Genomic DNA, 19,607 nt, shown 5'->3' on the forward strand with positions numbered 1-19,607 from the left:
AAGAAAAGGAAAGCAAAGCATGGAGTTACATCAAATTTATGGCGGATTGGGAAAAAGTAGCCACCCACGAAACACAAGCACAACCACACGATAATGTGTTTTAGATTTCATTAAAAGCTATCATAATAGAGAGCTCCAAATCTCCAATAATGAAGAGGAATCAACGAAGAAACAACAAGGAATTGAAGAACCTAGCTACCTATATATATCTTCGTTGACTTGACTTCACTTGCTTCTTTATTTAACCCTTAACAAGCTAAGGAATCACACGCATACAACAACACTACAAGCATCATCAACCACTAGGGTTTCTGTCCAACTTTCAATGGCATCTTCTTCTTTCAATGTTCCTTTAATCAAACATGATCTCTTCATAAGCTTTAGAGGAGAAATTCGCACTTCTTTTCTTTGCCATTTGATAAAAAGATTGCGCGATGACGGAATCATTAGTTTCTTTGTTGACGAGGAAAATCTTGGTGCTGGAGACGAGATCTCATCCGCACTTCTTCAAGCAATTGAGGAATCTTCCATTTCATTGGTCATCTTCTCGAAAGATTATGCTTCTTCGAGATGGTGTATGGAGGAGCTTGTGAAGATTATTGAATGCAAAGAACAATATCAAAGGACTCTGGTACCTGTTTTTTACAATGTTGATCCTTCTCATGTAAGGCACCAGAAACGAACTTTTGAAGAGGCTTTTGATGTCCACACTGAGAAGTATAGAGAAAACATGGCAAAGGTGCAGAATTGGAGATCTGCATTAAGAAAGGCTGCTGATTTGTCTGGAATCCATTATCCATCAACCTTGATCAGGTCAAAATTTACTTCCAAACAAAGGAAAAAACATGCTTTCATTGTTTAGACTCTTTATTTTATGTTTTAATTTAGGGAAAGTATGAGGAGTCAATGAAATATTTATACAATGTGTACAATGGAGGTTTATGAAGTATTAGAGATATAATTATTAGTGTTACATTTTCTCATCATATAATTATTAGTGTTACCCCTAGTTTAATACTATTGTGTTACATTTACACACACACAAAAAAGGATACATTATATATATACATATCTAGTAGTTATTAGCTCATTTTTATTTAGTTTTCAAGTATTCATCATGGAATATATGCTTGTGTGTAATAACTAGGTTTAGATCCAAACAATATATATAAATTCAGGATTGCTACACATCTAAGTATTTTTTCATCAACACTAACAAAAATTTTCTAGTAGTGTATTAATTTTAATTGATCTATTGTAATATTATATTATAACACAGAGAAAATTATTCAAAAAAATTAAAATATGTATTATAATATTTTCTTAATTTTTTTTATATTTAAGCTTTTTTAAAAAATTTAAAATAATGGATGTTGCAAGGAAAAAGAAAAGACGAATTATACATACCTCTTCAATACAAGCTTTGTTATTATTTAATTAATATCTTTTGTAAATGAAACACTACATAGTAGTACATACAAAATGTAGCGTTCTTTGCAATTTTTTTTTATATATGAAACACTGCATTCTTTGTTATAGAATGGGACACTCCAGTCATAGCATTTAGCAAAGTGCTCAAAGCGATGTCATTTATATATATATATATATATATATATATATATATATATATATATATATATATATATTGGTTGTTTAAAGTGATGTCATATTTTATTCAACACAAATTCCAAAAGATCACACTTATATAACCTATTTTAAAATATTACATTATTGAAATATATGTTTATTTTTTATCTTGGATAATTTTCTGTATAATAGATAATAGATAGGTAAATAACATATTTTTCCCCTATATATAAGATCATTATTTCTTCTTATTTATTTGATTTTATTAGGAAACTTCAGTTAAAATTTAGCTAACAAAATAGTAGATGAAAATATATAAAAGAGAAAATTTGGGCAAAAAAAGTTGATTTATTAATGCAAACAGAATTATAGCATTTTAGTTTTCATCAAAACCTGAAGCACCTCTGTACATTACTGGACAAAAATCACCTTAGGTTTTTCTTTTGAATTTCAACTGATGAGAAATTTGTAAACTACTACACCTTTATTGGTTTTCAATAGGAAGGGGTCAATGTATTTTAGAATTTAGAGTAAGAAACGACGATATCCTGGCAATCTTGATTTGAAAAAAAGAAAAAGAAAAAATTAAAGTGTTTTAAATATTAATATCATTAGCTTAGACCTGTTCATTTTCTTTATATTACTTTTGTGTTCATTGTTGTTTAATCTATTTCTTCTAGATTATAGTGTGAATTTGTGATATATCTGCCTTTTTTTGTTCTTTATGGGACATGATAGAAATGAAGTTGAGCTCATTGAAAAAATTATTAAAGTTGTCAATGAGAAGTTGCCGCCTATTTGTCCAAATAAATCCAAAGGTGCTGTTGGAATTGATGAACAAGTTAAGTCTATTGAATCGTTATTGGCAAAAATGGAGCCGAATGATGTTGGAATCCTTGGAATTTGGGGCATGGGCGGTATAGGTAAAACAACCATTGCTCAAGTTATATTCAATAAATATTCCTCACAGTATGAAGGTTGTTGCTTCTTGAAAAATGTCAGAGAAGAATCAGAAAGGCACGGTCTGGATTATTTGTATGAGCAACTCTTTTCTCAACTGCTGAAGAAACAAAATCTCCTTGTGAAAGGTCCTGCCAACGCAATATCTGCCATTTACGAGAGAAGATTGAGTCAGAAAGAAGTTCTCATAGTACTTGACGATGTGGATACATCAGATATATTAGATTATCTAACTGGAGAACAAACCTGCTTGGCACCAGCTAGTAGGGTCATTGTAACAACCAGAGACAAGCAGATACTAATTGCTGCAAGAGCACATGGAATATACGAGGTCAAGCGATTGAGCTTTAAGAGCTCCCTTGAGCTTTTTTGCATAAAAGCCTTTAATAAAATCTATCCTGAAAATGGATACGAAAAGCTTTCACAAATGGCAGTTAATTATGCAAATGGCATTCCACTAGCCTTAAAAGTATTGGGCTCCTTTTTATGCTCAAAAAGTGCAGTAGTTTGGAAAAATGCACTAAAAAAACTCCAGAGTTGCCCTGATAAGAGGATTTTCAATGTGTTGAAATTGAGCTACGATGGATTAGATGATTCGGACAAGAGCATATTCCTTGACATTGCATGCTTTTTCAAAGGAGAATGCAAGGATAATGTCATAAGGTTTCTAGACTCATGTAGTTTCTATGCGGATGTTGGAATAGACAATCTTGAAAGTAAAGCTCTTATAACTATTTCCTACAATAGAATACAAATGCATGACTTGATACAGCAAATGGGTTGGGAAGTCGTTCGCCAAGAATCAAATAAAGATCCTACAGAGCTCACTCGAATAAATAAGCCTGAAGATTTTCACAATTTATTGAAAAATAGCAAAGTAAGTACACGGTACACTCATTTTGTTTTTACTTATTTTGAACTAATACAATAGCCTTTTCTTACTATAAGTTTTTTGTTTTGAAGGGAAAAAATTTAGTTGAAGGTATTATGATAGACCTGTCTCAAATTGGAGATCTACACTTAGATGCTGACACCTTTAAAAATATGCCTCAACTAAGGTTTCTTAAGTTTTATGCTCCACGGGATGAAAAACAGTTGAATGTGTACATTCCCATACCCTTGGAGTCATTTTCTGCTAGACTCAAGTATTTGGAGTGGAATAGTTATCCTCTGAATTCTCTATCATCAATGTTTTGTGTGGAGCAGCTTGTTGAGCTTAGGATGCCAAACAGTCAAATTTCTAAACTTTGGGATGGAACGCAGGTACTAATACCAACATGAACTTCATTTATAGCCGTTTTGTTTCGATTGGAAATTGAGGATTTTTGAATGTGATGAGTGTATCTCTGAATTGTTACAGGAACTTCCGAATTTGATAGTGCTTTACCTTTATGGATGTAAAAAGTTGGTAGAGCTTCCAGATTTCAGTAAAGCAACAAAGCTTAAGACTATAGATCTTTGGAATTGTGAAAAACTATGTCAACTTCATCCATCTATTTTATCCATCCAAACTCTTGAGGAATTATATCTTACTGGTTGCACAAAATTGAAGTGTGTCAAAAGCAATTTGAAGTCTGTTAAAACATTTTATGCTTATAATTGTTTAAGCCTGGAGAAATTTTCAGTGTCATCAGAAAAACTGTCGGATTTGGATATCTCTTTGTGGAGAATTAAAAGTCTACCAAATGAAATATGTAGCTTTTTTTCTCTTGAGTATCTTTGTCTTAGTAATTGCAGAAAGCTAATTGATCTCCCACGCAACATCAAAGCTCAATCAAGGTTAAGGGCTCTTGACGTAAGTGGTTGTAGTAGTCTTCGATCTATACCAGAACTTCCACCATCTATTGAAGAGCTTTATGCTGTTGATTGCACATCACTTGAAACAATATTCAATTTGAAGGCAGTATTTAGTTTGAACAGGAGAAAGATCTCATTTGCAAATTGTGTGAGATTGGAACAAGAGTCAGTGAATGATATTATGGAAGATGCTCATCTCACAATATTCAGAAATGTTTTATTGTTGTCAGCAGATCCAGATCAGGTGATAAATTATTATTATTATCATAAAATGTTAGGTTGTGTTTGTTATCCTGGGTACAAAGTTCCAAAGTGGTTCGGATGTGAAACAAGAGGAGCATCCATAATAATTGAACTTCATCAACCTTATTACGAGTTGTTGGGTTTCTTCTTCTGTTGTGTTATTTCTCAAAACTTACCTCCTTATTATTTTGAAGAATTGGATCTTGTCAATATCAAGTGCGAATACCGCTACTTCGGAGATGGCGTAAAGGACACTTTTGTAAGTAAAAATCTAAACTTTGTTTCTAAACGACGATGTTGCTGTGATCATGTTTTAATATGGACTGATCCATTTGGTAGTGAAAACATATTGAGTGAAATTGAGAGGTGCAGACTCAGAGGTGGCAGTGATGATGATGATAGCACTTGCAACCAAAAGATGTCATTCAGATTCAGTATTGATAGACCTAAGAAAGGGAAGAGAGTCCAAATAAGGAGAGAAAATGATGAAGATTGTTTTATCAAAGAGTGTGGGGTTATTCCAATGTATGCCTCAACTCTCTTGGATGCCATTCAAAATCTTGAATTGGAGTTCAACTTGAAGCCTCATCATAACCCCATCCCAGGGATAAATCTGGACGAAGTAAAAAGTATGATGATCCGGAAGAGCAAAGGAAAATCAAAACTCCACTGATATCACTTGCTGTATGAATATGAAATTGAAAGAAAATTCTTGATCAACTTATGACAAACTTTTCTAGAATGACTCATTGGTAAATGATTTTAATCAAGTGCTTATATAGCTTTTAATATAAAAGAGAGTGAATATTCAATCAAAGATTCTTATTTCATTTTTAACGTTTTCAATTATGTATCACAGTTTAAATAACTGAAATCAGAAACAATTCAAATATATTTTTTAAATAATATTCTACCTTTTATAAATTCTTTTAGTCATTGTCAACTATAAACTCTGAATATTCAAAATTTCTCATATTTATTTATTGTTTTGTGTGGCTGACAAGCTGACATATCCATGTATTCTAAGAACTAAAATAATGACCATATAATAAGACAGTAATATATTTTATTAGTAGATATGAGTGTATGGTTTGAGTAATCATTCAAGCCCTGAAACCAACATAATACAACCAATAATCCAAGTCTGCCTCCATTGAATTTTCAAGAAATAACATATCCTTACTTTTAACTATCATGTTTCTTCATAAAAAGTAATGATAACATTCTTCAACCTAAAATAAACTAAAATCCTACATCCACATACCCAAAAACAGAAGAGAAAAATTTACTATGATCAACTAAGAATACGAGGAGATTACAAGAATTTGAACTCAATTGGGGAAACTAGCCAAAGCTTCTAATTATGAGAGATTATAAGAATTCCTAACACTCACTTATGAGACTTTCTTTGCATGTAAAATTTAAAATTTCATATGACACACTAATGAGTTTGGAAAACTCCAAATTAATATTTGTGATAAACAAACATTATTAAAATATTTTAATTACAAAATTATTAATTCAATCTTCATTAATCATATGTTAATTAATAATTTTGTGATGCAGGTTTTTAACATGGGCCGAAAAACAAAAAGAAAAAAAATTGCAAGCCCAAGTATTTCATGAATACATTCAGCATTGATGCAAAAATATTTTGTTTGTTATGACTGAATTATTGTTCTTATTATTGGGCCAAAAATCAAACTATCATAAGCCCAATTCATCTTGCATGCTTGGTCCGAAATCCTAAGGCAATGGGGCACAACATTGTTTTATTAACAAAAGAAACCCATTCCCTTTGTTCATGGTTGCATGCTCCAAACGGATATCACTTTTATTCCTTGATGGAATTCAAATTTTATTAAATGGAGTTATTGCAGACCTTGGAACAATGAGAGAGAAACTGATTTGATGGGAATCATTATGATTAATGCTGCACGTTAAACAACCCAGGGAAGTAAAAGCAAGTTATGTTCATTTAATTTGTATAATCACTTTGAATTGCTTTTACTCTCTTCTCTCTCATCTCTTTCTTCTTCTTTCTTCGGTTATTACACAGAAAATATTGGTAGCCATGGAAGCAAATGTAAGCTACCGAAAGAAATGGAGGACAAGCATAAAGACCATCGAGTTGATGGCACGAAAAAGAAAAAGAAAAATATGATGTGGCTGAGATTATCACCAAATGTGGTAAGATTTGGTGAGGTAATCTCGGATCCTTCATACTCAAAAAGAAGGATGAAGATTCGGCCAGTAAGGAAGATCTTGGAGGCATGGCTTGTCTTTGATTCTGCTCAACCACCACAGGAAGTAGCTAGAGTGGCGAAGTGATGGTTGAAGCAGAGATTGAAGCAGATGAAGTCATCATCATCATGAAGCATCAAGGGCCAGAAATCCATCTTGGAGAGGAAGCCAAGAATGGAGCGCTCGGATTGATGAAGAGTGATGACCAAGGAAGGACTAGAGGTATTTGCATGAGTTACCTCTTCTCTCTGTATGGCCGAACCGGTTTTGTTGTGAAGGAAAAGAAGTTGAGCTCGGGTTTGTGTTTCAACTGTAAGGCTTCACTTCTCTATAAAAGGGGTGAACAGTCATGGTTTGAAGCAAGGAGTAAGATTTGAGAGTGCAAGACACAGAGTTCTCAGAGCTACCTAAGCTAGCAGTTCTCTTCTCCTTCAATGTTTTCTGTTTAGTATTTTTCTGTTTAATTTTGTCATGTCTTGAGTCTCATGGAAAAAGGCAAACAGTGAGGTTTGTATGAAAAAGCCATAGAGCGGAAAAAGGCAGAGAGTGCAAAATTAAAAGAAAAAGCCATAGATGTCTTAGAGTTCCTTTGTACATCTGTGTTGTGTTTCATGATTCTGTGGGAATCCCATCATTGTTGTGATGGAGACTGGATGATTATAGTGAAATTCCATCATTGTTGTGATGGAGACTGGATGTAGGCTGCACTGCACTTAGCAGCTGAACCAGGATATATCTGGGTGTAATCTTCTCTCTCTTCCAACTTCAATTCTGTTTTTACTGTTCAGATGAAAAATCAAAAATGTCTCGTGCCAAGTGACGAGACAAAATGAAAATGTCTCGTGGCTAGGGACGAGCTAAAAACAGAAAAGTTTCTTCTAAGTCCAGCAAGTGTTAGCAAGCGAAAAAGTGGCTAAGATTCAACCCCCCCCCCCTCTCTTAGCCACTAAAACCATCACACACTACACTTTGTTTTGCTGCCACAATTTCAAGCAATTACTATATTTGTAGCTTGAATAATTGAATCTATGCAATAACATAGCCAAGTGCTAATTTCAAGCAATTACTATATTCGTAGCTTGAATAATTGAATCTATGCAATAACATAGCCAAGTGCTGATCAAGCCAAAACATTCACAATCTCAGTGCTTGAAAGTAACCAAGATTTCTCAGCTTTGCTATCACTTCACCAAAAGCCATGGCCCGTATACATCCAACAAATTCAGTGTTCCTTCGAACGTTTTCGCAACCACGCAGTTAGAGGTAGTACTCAAGCAAGCCTCAGTACAGCCAGAGCTAGCAACGCCACAGCTCGAAAGTAAACTTCTTTTACACTCTTATCCACCTTTCAAATTGCTCCCTCATCTTTTAGTCCTAACTTCCCTGCATGCTTGCTTATGTTGGTGATTGTATCCCTTAGCTTGCTTACTGCCCAAGAAAGCCAAACTAGCCCGAATCCAAATCCAGTATTTAAGAGCTTAGATGTGCAAAAGGGAACTCTCCCACATGCGAGTTTACAGACGACAGAAAGCAGGACAGCAAGGCCAGTACCAGCAATGCCAACAGAAAATTGTGTCAGAAGGTGTGGAAGCTCGGGGCAGGATTTCTTTAGCGAGAGAATTGCTGTTTTCCGGTGCTGTCTCTTGTCAACCATCAAGGATAGAAGACTCTCACACACGTGTAAGTAGTTCTTCTTGTAGAGATCCCTCTCGGTCACAATTTTCTTTTTTTTTTTTTTTGTCAATGGCTTGGCTTTAACTATCTCAGGACTGTAAATCAAGAGAAAAGCATTAACTTAATACATTTCGTTACCAAGATATTACATTAGCCATTACATAAGAAAGATTATACAATTTCTTTTGTTCTTTTTTGATTTGATAACACAAGTTAAAGCTACACATAATAAGTGGTTCATCTTGAAACAGCAGAGGGAAAAAAAACACATTTTAAATGCTATGAAAGATGGAAAAATTTAATTTTCTCAGGGTAACATTGAGCGAAAATCAGGAGAAGGGGTCAACTGTCAAAGAAATCATGTTTTGAATACCTTCTTAAAGGAACAGTTATTGTAGAATGAATCTCCATTGTGGAGGAATGACTTCTGGTTTTTGTTGCATACATGTTCATGATCAACCTGGCCATAGAGAAATCTCAGTAAAGTCTGTTCCTTGATACAAACTGAAAAATCTACTCAAAAGAAGATTCATTAAACAATGATTAGTAGTGTGTTACAAACACAGTTGACATATTCAAGTGCAACTACAAAATAGTATGCTTTTAGTAACATAAATAGTCCTTTTTTTTTTTCTAGAAACAATCAGAATTTCAAGCATGCAGTTGAAGCTAAATCAACAAATTCATACCTACTGTAGTGTGGAACAAGAATAGACTGTCTCTCCCATATATGAGATTTGTGATAAGTATGACTCAGCAACTAGAGAAAGAAAATCTTTCATCTCAATCGCGGAACCCAAAAATGTAACTTGACCATCTAGATGAACTTGTATCTTTGAACTTAGAGCAGTGTCTTGAAAAACATCTAGCAAAGGCTTTAGGGTATCGCCGATTTGATAGCTAAGAGGTGTAAACAGTTGTTGACAGTCATCAATGTCAAAGCTGAAAATAATTGTGTTTGGGAATGTTGCTGCAACAAAAGATGAACGAAATTAAGCAAAATAGACTTCATAAGAATAAGTTACATTTATCTCAGCATCAAATGCAGCCAAAAGAAATTTATCAGCTAATGAAATCTAAAGAAGACAAACATAGTGTAGAAGCTTTTGTAAACGGGTAAATACTAATAGTCAAACATCATGGTCATGCCTTCTTAACGCCGGTGCCTTAACCCACAAGTCCTTGGAGCTTATACTCTAACCAAACTTCTGATCACCCTTTTGAAGAGTTGAAGTAAGTCATTGGTGCCTTGATCATCATGTCGAAATAACACAACCTTTCTTGTAACTACAATACCTAAAATGAACTAAATCCAACATCCACATACCAAAATACAGAAGAGAAATATTTACTATAATTAACTAAGAATAAGAGGAGATTACAAGAATTTGAACTCAATTGGGGAAACTAGCCAAAGCTTCTACATTTGCCACGAGACAACTAGAAAGAAAATAGAAGAATACATAACTCATGTACCTCACAAATATTCTAAGTTCTAATAGTACACGGAAATAATCGGCGAAACTATATAACACTTCAATGAGCAGCATGCACACCTTGGGAATCAACAAGCATCGGCCTTTGAGCTGTGAAGTCAACATTGGCAAACTGGTTCAAATTTAACCACTCATTTTGTGATTTTCTTGATTCCTCGCCAAGAATCGGACTAAGACAAGGATATTGATATCTAACGATCTCTGGTTTCCATGCAACAGAGAACAACAGTTGTTGAGAACCCTGCCATAAACAAGACTTCAAGAACAAACAAACAAATTGTGTTAATCAACTGTAAAACTATGCATGTATTGATGTTCAAATTTCTCAGTCATACAACTGTAACAAAAAAGTTACTAAAACAAAGTCACAAAACATAACATAGCCAATTTTGTCTTCTAATTGAGTTACTCTATTATGCTTTGAGTTAAGCCAGTTTACAATCCAATTTGCATTTGGAGGAAACCAATTCATTACTGCTAGCATACTTTGAAATTTTAAACAAAACATAAATATTTTACATCATGATGAGTTTGGAAAACTCCAAATTAATTTTTATGATGAACAAACATTATTAAAATATCTAATTACAAAATTATTAATACAATGTTATTTGATTATATGCTAATTAATAATTTTGTAATGCAGGAATTGAATTGGGCCGAAAATTAAATTATATGATGCAAGCCCATTGGAATAATTTTATCTCAGCCTTGTTGAATATTTCCCACACTATGAGGCTGAATTATTTGTTTGGGCCAACTTTATTCATTATTGATATAAGCCCAAAGTTGTTTTCATGCATGATCCGAATCCAATATGCATCAGGAAAGCAAATGCTTTTATTTGGGCCAAAAATAATTCTTATTGCAACCAAGCCCAAAATTATTGAATGCCTCCATGCATTATCCGAATCCATGAAGCTTCCAACGGATTCCACTTAATTATTTTGAAGGATTTCAAATTTAATTAATGCATTGGAAACATAAGAAAGAGAGAGAAGATTGATTTGATGGCTATTATGACACTACACGCTACTCAACAAAGGAAAGTGGGAAACTTGAATTCACTTTTACTCTCTCTCTCTTTGTTCATTGATTATTGATTAAATCCATTGAATATTTTCTCTCTTCTCTCTCATCCCTTTCCTCTTCTTTCTTCGGTTATTACACAGGAAGCCATGGAAGCTACTTTGAGCTACTAAAAGGAAAGAAAAGCAAGGCTAAAGACCATCGAGTTGATGGCACGAAAAAGAAAAAGAAAAGTATGCTGTGGCTGAGATTATCACCTAATCTGGTAAGATTTGGTGAGGTAATCTCGGATTCTTCATACTCAAAAAGAAGGATGAAGATTCGGCCAGCAAGAAAGATCTTGGAGGCGTGACTTGTCTTCGTTTCTGATCAACCACCACAGGGAGTAGCTAGAGTGGCGAAGTGATGGTTGAAGGCAGAGATTGAAGCAGATGAAGTCATCATCATCATGAAGCATCAAGGGCCAGAAATCCATCTTGGAGAGGAAGCCAAGGATGGAGTGCTCGGATTGATGAAGAATGATGACCAAGGAAGGACTAGAGGTATTTACATGTTGGTTTTTGCATGAGTTACCTCTTCTCTCTGTATGGCCGAACCGGTTTTTGGTTGAAGGAAAAGAAGCTGAGCTCGGGTTTGTGTTTCAACTGTGAAGGCTTCACTTCTCTATAAAAGAGGTGAACAGTCATGGTTTGATTCAAGGAGTAAGATTTGAGAGTGCAAGGCACAGAGTTCTCAGAGCTACCTAAGCTAGCAGTTCTTCTTCTCCTTCAATGTTTTCTGTTTAGTATTTTTCTGTTTAATTTTGTCATGTCTTGAGTCTCATGGAAAAAGGCAAACAGTGAGGTTTGTAAGAAAAAGCCATAGAGCGGAAAAAGGCAGAGAGTGCAAAATTAAAAGAAAAAGCCATAGGTGTCTTAGAGTTCCTTTGTACATCTGTGTTGTGTTTCATGATTCTGTGGGAATCCCCTTGTAAGTTGGGTTAGCACTTTACAACTTGTAATCTGGCTGATTATAGTGAAATTCCATCATTGTTGTGATGGAGACTGGATGTAGGCTGCACTGCACTTAGCAGCTGAACCAGGATATATCTGGGTGTAATCTTCTCTCTTTCTTCCTACTTCAATTCTGTTTTTACTATTCAGATGCAGCAACAAAAATGTCTCGTGTCAAGTGACGAGACAAAATGAAAATGTCTCGTGGCTAGGGACGAGATAAAACAGAAAAGTCTCTTCTAAGTCCAGCAAGTTTTAGCAAGCAAAAAGGGGCTAAGATTCAACCCCCCTTCTCTTAGCCACTGAAACCATCACATCAAAACCCCAATATCATTACACAGTAAAAAAAAATCTAAAAATTTTGCAATGACTTTTGATTCTATAAAAAAAGGCGTTAGTTACCTTGAAAATGTTGCTGAACATGGCAAGTTCTTGCTATAAGACAAGCCCTGCTGAAGAGCAACCAAAAGAAGTCATCAAACACAGCTACTGAACTATGTTGTGTTTTCTATGAGAGAATTAAGGTTTCCCTTTAATGTTTTCCTTAAAATAACAAAAATTTTTCTGCTTGTGTGACTTTGTGACAACCCCTTTATCTCTTCCCTGCACCTCAGAATCAAAAGAATTTTTACAAGCTGGACTTTTGGGTGGCACTGAAAAAGTTTAATTAAGAATATAAATAAATAAAAATAATTGATTTTCTTCTTTTAAAAAAAAGAACAAATAAATAAATGAATAAAGGTTTTTATGTAAGCCACTGAAGTCTAAGTCGTGATTATCTAAATGAATAAATGAATAGAGGTTGGAAACTAGGAACGGTTTCGGACTTTTATGCAGTAGCTTAAAAGATTATGAGATGAGAATTAATTTCAAACATGTTTCTACTAATCAGTCTAGCCTTTGATCGTAGCTAGTTTCTGCTTTTTCTTTTTGGACCCATGACAATAAAAGTTTTATTCTTCTTATGTAGATATGCTTCCGAAAATTAGTAGTTTTGCACTATATTTATGCAAGTTGTCTAATTACATTTATTTTTGTTGTTTTGAATTGCATAATATGAGTACCTGATATTCAAATTGTTGTGCATGTAGAGATTGGTTTCCTAAAATAATTTGCTTATAAATATAATCATACTTGATAAATGAAGTTGTGTTACATCAAATTATCAATGGCATCGTTTCGATTTATTGTTTTCTTGTGTTGCTATGCACTGGAGAGATTGTCACTGAAACAGGATAAAAGAAAGTACTGATCAGGTTAATGATCTCTATTTCTACAGTTATAATACTGGTTACTGAATTGGATAGCTTAATACTCTGCATATCTATCATCATCAGAAGAAAAAACAAGGGTCTTAGTTCACTATTCACATGTATGGTATACTTTTTAATTTTCTCTCTTAATCTAATTAAATATGTGTTTGCCAATTGATGAAACAGTCTAACTTAGATGCAAAAATATTATTTGTGTCCATCTTAATCCCGCATCTTGTATTTTTAATGTAAAAGAAATTAAAAATACTATTAATAACATCACATTCATTCCAAATTGAACAACTGTTGTGAGAATTGAATTACAAAGGAATTCTTTCAAAAACTCATCCCAATTCTTTCGGTGTGAAGCACAAAACACAGTTAGAATCTTAATTCTTAAACCATAAATACATCCAAGAAAAACCTAAACAAAACATCAATAAAAGATGTTAAAATGGAAATAACTCTAGAAGAGCTTTGGCCTCTTTGACACAGGAGAAAGAGGATCCTTTGACTCCATCTAAAGAAATTCCTTAATTTCATCTATAAAATGGGCACAAGTCATCCTCTGTCAAAAGTTTCCAAATAATCTACCATGGAATAGACATGTCTCCTCTTTACATTAACAGTTAAGAAATTTTGAACCTTTTGAGAAGCAGAACTGTTAATGTAATTCATATCAATAGCATCCTCCATGATAGATAAATGAAATACAGATACATAAAACAATGGACATCTGCAATTATGATGCTCATCTGCAAAGCCAATTAACATGGCACAAACCATGTTGTTACCAAGGAACAAATCTAACACCTCTTTGTTCACAAGCAAGGCATGTAAGGTTGCTGTATACCCATTTTCCCATTCACCAAAATGATCGGATTTTTCAATGTGAAAAGTAGAGAGATTTATTTTATGAAATAATCAAAGAAACAAACAATCTCTGCATGCACAACAATTTGTACAACAGAATGTCTTATTGTTATCAAAATGGCGACAATAAAATTTTGTAAGTTGCAACAAAAATACTCAGCAACAATGGGGAACACAACAAGACAATTGATGATTAACAAAGAAGCCATACAAGGTCAATATTAGTCTAATAAGCAACAAATGTTTTTCAGCCATATGCAAACCGAAATCCCTAGAAAGTACTTGTTACGGCCTGACCCAAACTGAGTGTGGGCCGGCCCGACCCGGGCACCACCCGACCCGAACGGTTGGGAGCAAAGCTCCCGGTCGCCGACCCGGACACGCGTCCCTGACAGCTTCGTAACAGCTGTGCAAAGGAGGTCTCGAAGAAGGTGGGCCTGTTCTTGTAGGGCCCACCTCTGACACGGTATAAATGGGGAAGGACCTGCCCTTCCCCCAAGGTACGTCACATACCACCTATCCACTTCACACCTGCACACCTGACTGACTAGAGCGTCGGAGTGTCTTTGCAGGTAACACCCCCCTTTTCCTCCACGTCGAGACCTCGGATTCCCAGTTGATCACCTCCCGCGCAGTCACGTTGACCAAGGTGCTCCTCACCATCTCATATCACCACCCGAACTGTCCGGTAACCGACTAACCGTACATCGACGCCGTCTGTGGGAACGCGGCCTAGATGGACATCGCGACTGGTGCGGCAGAGCTCGATGGCAGGTCCAATCCCAGGGGGGCAGCCTCTGCGGCTTCCTCCAGAAGACGAGCAAGATCCCCCCCCCCCACGACGGGCCAGGATGACCGCACGAGCTGCCGAAGGGCGCCCCTTCGAGGGAATCGGCGGCGACAGTGCCAGAATAATGCAAGAGCTGCGCCACAGGGTGCAGAACCTGGAGCGTCAGCTGGCGGAGCAGGAACGCACCCAGCATACCTCTGACCCAGACTATTCCCCTTCTCTCGAGAGTCGGGAGAGGACCTCCCAAAGAAGCCACTCCCGGCGTGCGTCCACCCCAGCATACGAGACCGGAAGTAGTCAAGAAGATAGCGAGCGCCCGAGAAGACGACACGACCCCCTCATATACTCCCGTAACAGAAGAACGCGTGCCAACGAAGAAGAACGGGAGGGGGCAAAGGCAGGTCCGAGAGAACACGACGACCCGTAATAATGGGTGCAACCCCATTCCACCACTCCGTCCTCGAGGTCCGGCTGCCAAAGCATTTTGACAAGCCGACGGACATGAGGTACGACGGGACACAAGACCCCCTGGAGCATCTGACGGCCTTTGAGGCCAGGATGAATCTAGAAGGGGTAGGAGAAGAGGTCCGATGTCGCGCCTTCCCGGTCACCCTGGCAGGACCCGCGATTCGGTGGTTTAACGGCCTCCCGTAGGAATCCATCTATAGGTTTTCGGACATCAACCGTGCCTTCTTAGCTCAATTCACAACCCGGATAGCAAAGGCAAAACATCCGATCAACCTACTCGGGGTAACCCAAAGACACGGGGAGCCGACCAGAAAGTACCTGGACCGGTTCAATAACGAATGCCTGGAGATCGACGGCCTAACCGACTCGGTGGCCAGTTTGTGCTTAACAAATGGGCTCCTGAACGAAGACTTCAGGAAGCACCTCACGACAAAGCCGGTATGCACGATGCACGAGATACAAACCGTAGCCAAAGAATACATAAATGATGAGGAAGTCACCCAGGTCGTGGCTGCCAACAAACGGCAGCCCTTCTACAATCAGCCCAGACAACAAGGTAACGGAGAAAGGCAGAAGGAGCATGCCAGAGACGGCAGCTCAAGCAAGGCACCCAGGCCGTTTTCCCGGGTTGGAAAATTCACCCATTACACTCCACTCACTCTCCCCATCATGGAAGTTTATCAGCAAATAGCCGAGAAAGGAATCTTGTCGAAGCCCCGACCACTCAAAGACCGCACCGGGGAAAACAAGAGCCTATACTGCGACAACCACAAGGGCTATGGCCACCAAACACAGGACTGCTTCGATTTGAAGGATGCGCTAGAACAAGCGATAAGAGACGGTAAACTAGCTGAATTCTCCCATCTTATCAGGGAGCCGAGGAGACGACATCGCGACCAAGATGAGGAAGGCAAAACCCGATCGGCGAAGCGGCGACAAGAGCCAGAAGATGACCACGGCCACACTGTGATAAACGTGGTAACCGCCAAGAACACTGCGCCAAGGTCAAGGCCGGCGCACAGGAAAGACACCAAGGTCCTGGCAGTCTCCTCCTCGTTGGTGCGAAGTTCCAAGAAGCCTCCATCCATCTATTTCAGCCCAGAAGATCAATGGTTCGACGAGGCCCCTGAAAACTCACACATGGTCATCACGGCCATGGTGGGAAACGGCCTCGTCAAACGAATCCTTGTGGATACGGGAGCAGACTCGAACATTATGTTTCGCAACGTGTTTGACGCACTGGGGTTGCGGGATGCCGACCTATCGACTCACCAGCACGGGGTCATAGGGCTAGGCGATCACTTCATCAAGCCAGATGGGGTAATAGCTCTACCAGTTTTCGTGGGACAGGGGCAAGGCCGAAGGTCAACTATGGCCGAGTTCGTAGTTCTACGGGATTCCACAGCCTACAAAATCATCTTGGGGAGGAAGACGATTAACGATGTTGAGGCGGTAATCAACACGAAGTAGCTGGTCATGAAATTCGTCGCCGATGACGGATCGATAGGATCCATAAAGGGAGATCTAGAAACGGCAGTTACTTACGACAACGCCAGCCTCTCCCTGAGGAAGAAGTCTAAAGAAGCGTCTGGAGTGTTCCTCGCTGACCTAGACGCCAGAGTCAACGATAAGCCCAGACCAGAGCCAGAGGGGGACCTGGAAAAGTTCAGGGTCGGTGACACGGAGAAAAAGTTCACGTTTGTTAACAAGAACCTCCCACATGAATTGAAAGAGCCCTTAGTAGAAATGATCAGGGCCAATGGAGATTTATTCGCTTGGACACCAGCCGACATGTCGGGCATAAACCCCGAAGTCATGTCGCATCACCTGGCTGTCAAACCGGATACCCATCCAGTGGCCCAAAGGAGAAGAAAGATGTCGCAAGAGAGAGCAGAGGAGGTGGCCAGGCAGACGGCCAGCCTCCTAGAAGCAGGCTTTATACGAGAACTAGATTATTCGACCTGGCTGTCAAATGTAGTTCTGGTAAAAAAGCACAGTGACAAATGGATAATGTGCGTAGACTATTCCGACCTCAACAAAGCATGCCCCAAGGACTGTTTCCCCTACCCAACATAGATGCACTCGTCAACGCGGCTGCGGGATACCGATATCTGAGTTTCATGGACGCCTATTACGGCTACAATCAGATACTGATGCACCGCCCGACGAGGACAAGACAGCATTTATAACACCTGGGGGAACCTATTGATAAAAAGTGATGCCGTTCGACCTGAAAAACGCGGGAGCAACATACCAGAGGTTGATGAACAAAATATTTGGCAACCTCATAGGCAAGACAGTGGAAGTCTACGTAGACGACATCCTTGCAAAGATTACACGGCCTGATGACCTTTTGAGCGACCTAGGAAGCGTATTTGCCTCTCTCCGACAACACGGCATGAGGCTCAACCCCCTCAAATGCGCCTTCGCCATGCAGGCTGGGAAGTTCTTAGGATTCATGATAACCCAAAGGGGAGCATAAGCCAACCCTGAGAAATGCCAAGCAATACTCCAAATGAAGAGCCCGGGCTGTGTTAAGGACGTCCAGAGACTGACAGGTCGACTCACCTCGTTATCCTATTTCCTCGGAGCCTCGGCTACAAAGGCCCTGCCCTTCTTCAATCTGATGAGAAAAGAAATAGCATTTGAATGGGCTCCCGCATGCGAGGAAGCGTTCAGACACTTCAAGGAAATTCTAGCAACACCCCCTGTGCTCAGGAAGCCCAAGGCAGAAGAGCCACTTTACCTATACCTAGCCATAACGGGGGAAGCCTTGGCTACGGTTTTGGTGCGAGAAGAGGGGAAGGCTCAACAACCAGTCTACTTTGTGAGCAGAGCCCTACAGGGGGCGGAACTGAGATACAGCAAATTGGAAAAGCTAGCTCTAGCGCTCCTGACCTCTTTTCGAAGGTTAAAACAATACTTCCAAGGACACCAGATTGTTGTGAGAACGGACCAAGGAATCCGACAAGTGCTCCAAAAACCCGATCTAGCAGGAAGGATGATGACCTGGTCCATCGAGCTCTCCCAATATGATATACGGTACGAATCCCGGCATGCGATCAAGGCGCAAGCAATGGCAGACTTCCTGGTAGAAGTAACGGGGGAGCCAACCGAGGACACGGGCATACGGTGGAGGCTCCATGTTGACAGGGCCTCCAACCAAACGTCTGGGGGTGCCGGAATCATCCTAGAGATCCCAGCGGGGGTCATTTACAAGCAATCGATTAAGTTCGAGTTCCCCGTTTTGAACAACCAAGCAGAGTACGAAGCCCTCCTGGGATGTTTGGCCCTGGCAGAGGAAGTCGGAGCAACGAGGCTGGAAATATGCAGCGATTTGCAGGTCGTTACCTCGTAGGTAAACGGAAGCTATCAAGCCAAAGACTCGTTATTGCAAAAATATTTGGAAAAGGTCAAGGAATTAAGCGAGCCATTTGAGGAGGTCACGATCCAACACGTTCCAAGGGAAAGGAACACACGGGCAGACTTCCTATCCAAGTTGGCCAGCACCAAACCGGGAGAAGGCAACCGGTCTCTCATTCAGGGTATGATGAAGGAGCCAGCAGTTACTCTACACCTGTCAACACTGAGCCCCTCCTGGTTAGATCCCATCACTAGCTTCCTGGAAAGCGGCAGACTCCCCGGCAACGAAAAAGACGCTAAGACACTGAGAAGGGAGGCAGCCAAGTACGCGATCATCCAGGGTCAGTTGTTCAGGAAGGGACTCAGCCAACCCTTATTGAAATGCCTACACCCCGACCAAACGGACTACGTACTCAGGGAAGTCCACGAGGGGTGTTGCGGCCATCACATAGGGGGTAAAGCACTAGCGAGGAAACTAATCCGAGCTGGGTACTACTGGCCATCCATGATGGCAGATGCTAAAGAATTCGTGAAAAAATGCATCAAGTGCCAAGAGAACGTCAACTTCCACAGAGCACCAGCTTCCGAACTGAGTCTCCTAACGACCTCCCGACCCTTCTCACAGTGGGGAGTCGACCTCTTGGGACCCTTTCCAGTTGGACCAGGACAAGTCAAGTACTTCATAGTCGCCGTCGACTACTACACCAAATGGATAGAGGCCGAGCCACTAGCTAGCATATCCTCCTCCAATTGCAGGAAGTTTATGTGGAGACAGGTGATAACCCGGTTCGGCATCCCAGAGGTCGTCATCTCGGATAACGGGACTCAGTTCACCGAC

At 39.1% G+C, this 19,607-nt stretch overlaps 1 protein-coding gene and 1 pseudogene across 3 annotated transcripts; one reads left to right on the forward strand and one right to left on the reverse strand.

The window, feature by feature from the left end:
• On the forward strand, positions 1-5,357 carry LOC130962774 (disease resistance protein RPV1-like). Of its 3 annotated transcripts, XM_057888944.1 has the most exons (6): positions 1-813; positions 2,326-3,424; positions 3,511-3,810; positions 3,908-4,588; positions 4,782-4,846; positions 4,927-5,166. In XM_057888944.1, exons 1-5 carry the CDS (start codon positions 326-328, stop codon positions 4,833-4,835), a joined length of 2,622 nt encoding a protein of 873 aa, XP_057744927.1. In that variant the 5' UTR covers positions 1-325; the 3' UTR covers positions 4,836-4,846; positions 4,927-5,166. The 3 variants fall into 3 exon arrangements, with proteins under 3 accessions (XP_057744927.1, XP_057744926.1, XP_057744925.1); XM_057888943.1 differs by having other exon boundaries at positions 4-813; positions 3,908-4,846; XM_057888942.1 differs by having other exon boundaries at positions 8-813; positions 3,908-5,357.
• Positions 5,358-7,579: 2,222 nt separating this feature from the next.
• Positions 7,580-12,614, reverse strand: LOC130961981 (uncharacterized; annotated as a pseudogene).
• Between the last annotated feature and the right edge of the window lie 6,993 nt (positions 12,615-19,607).

This window comes from Arachis stenosperma, chromosome 2 (genome assembly GCF_014773155.1).
Source record: "Arachis stenosperma cultivar V10309 chromosome 2, arast.V10309.gnm1.PFL2, whole genome shotgun sequence".
Lineage (NCBI taxonomy): Eukaryota > Viridiplantae > Streptophyta > Magnoliopsida > Fabales > Fabaceae > Arachis > Arachis stenosperma.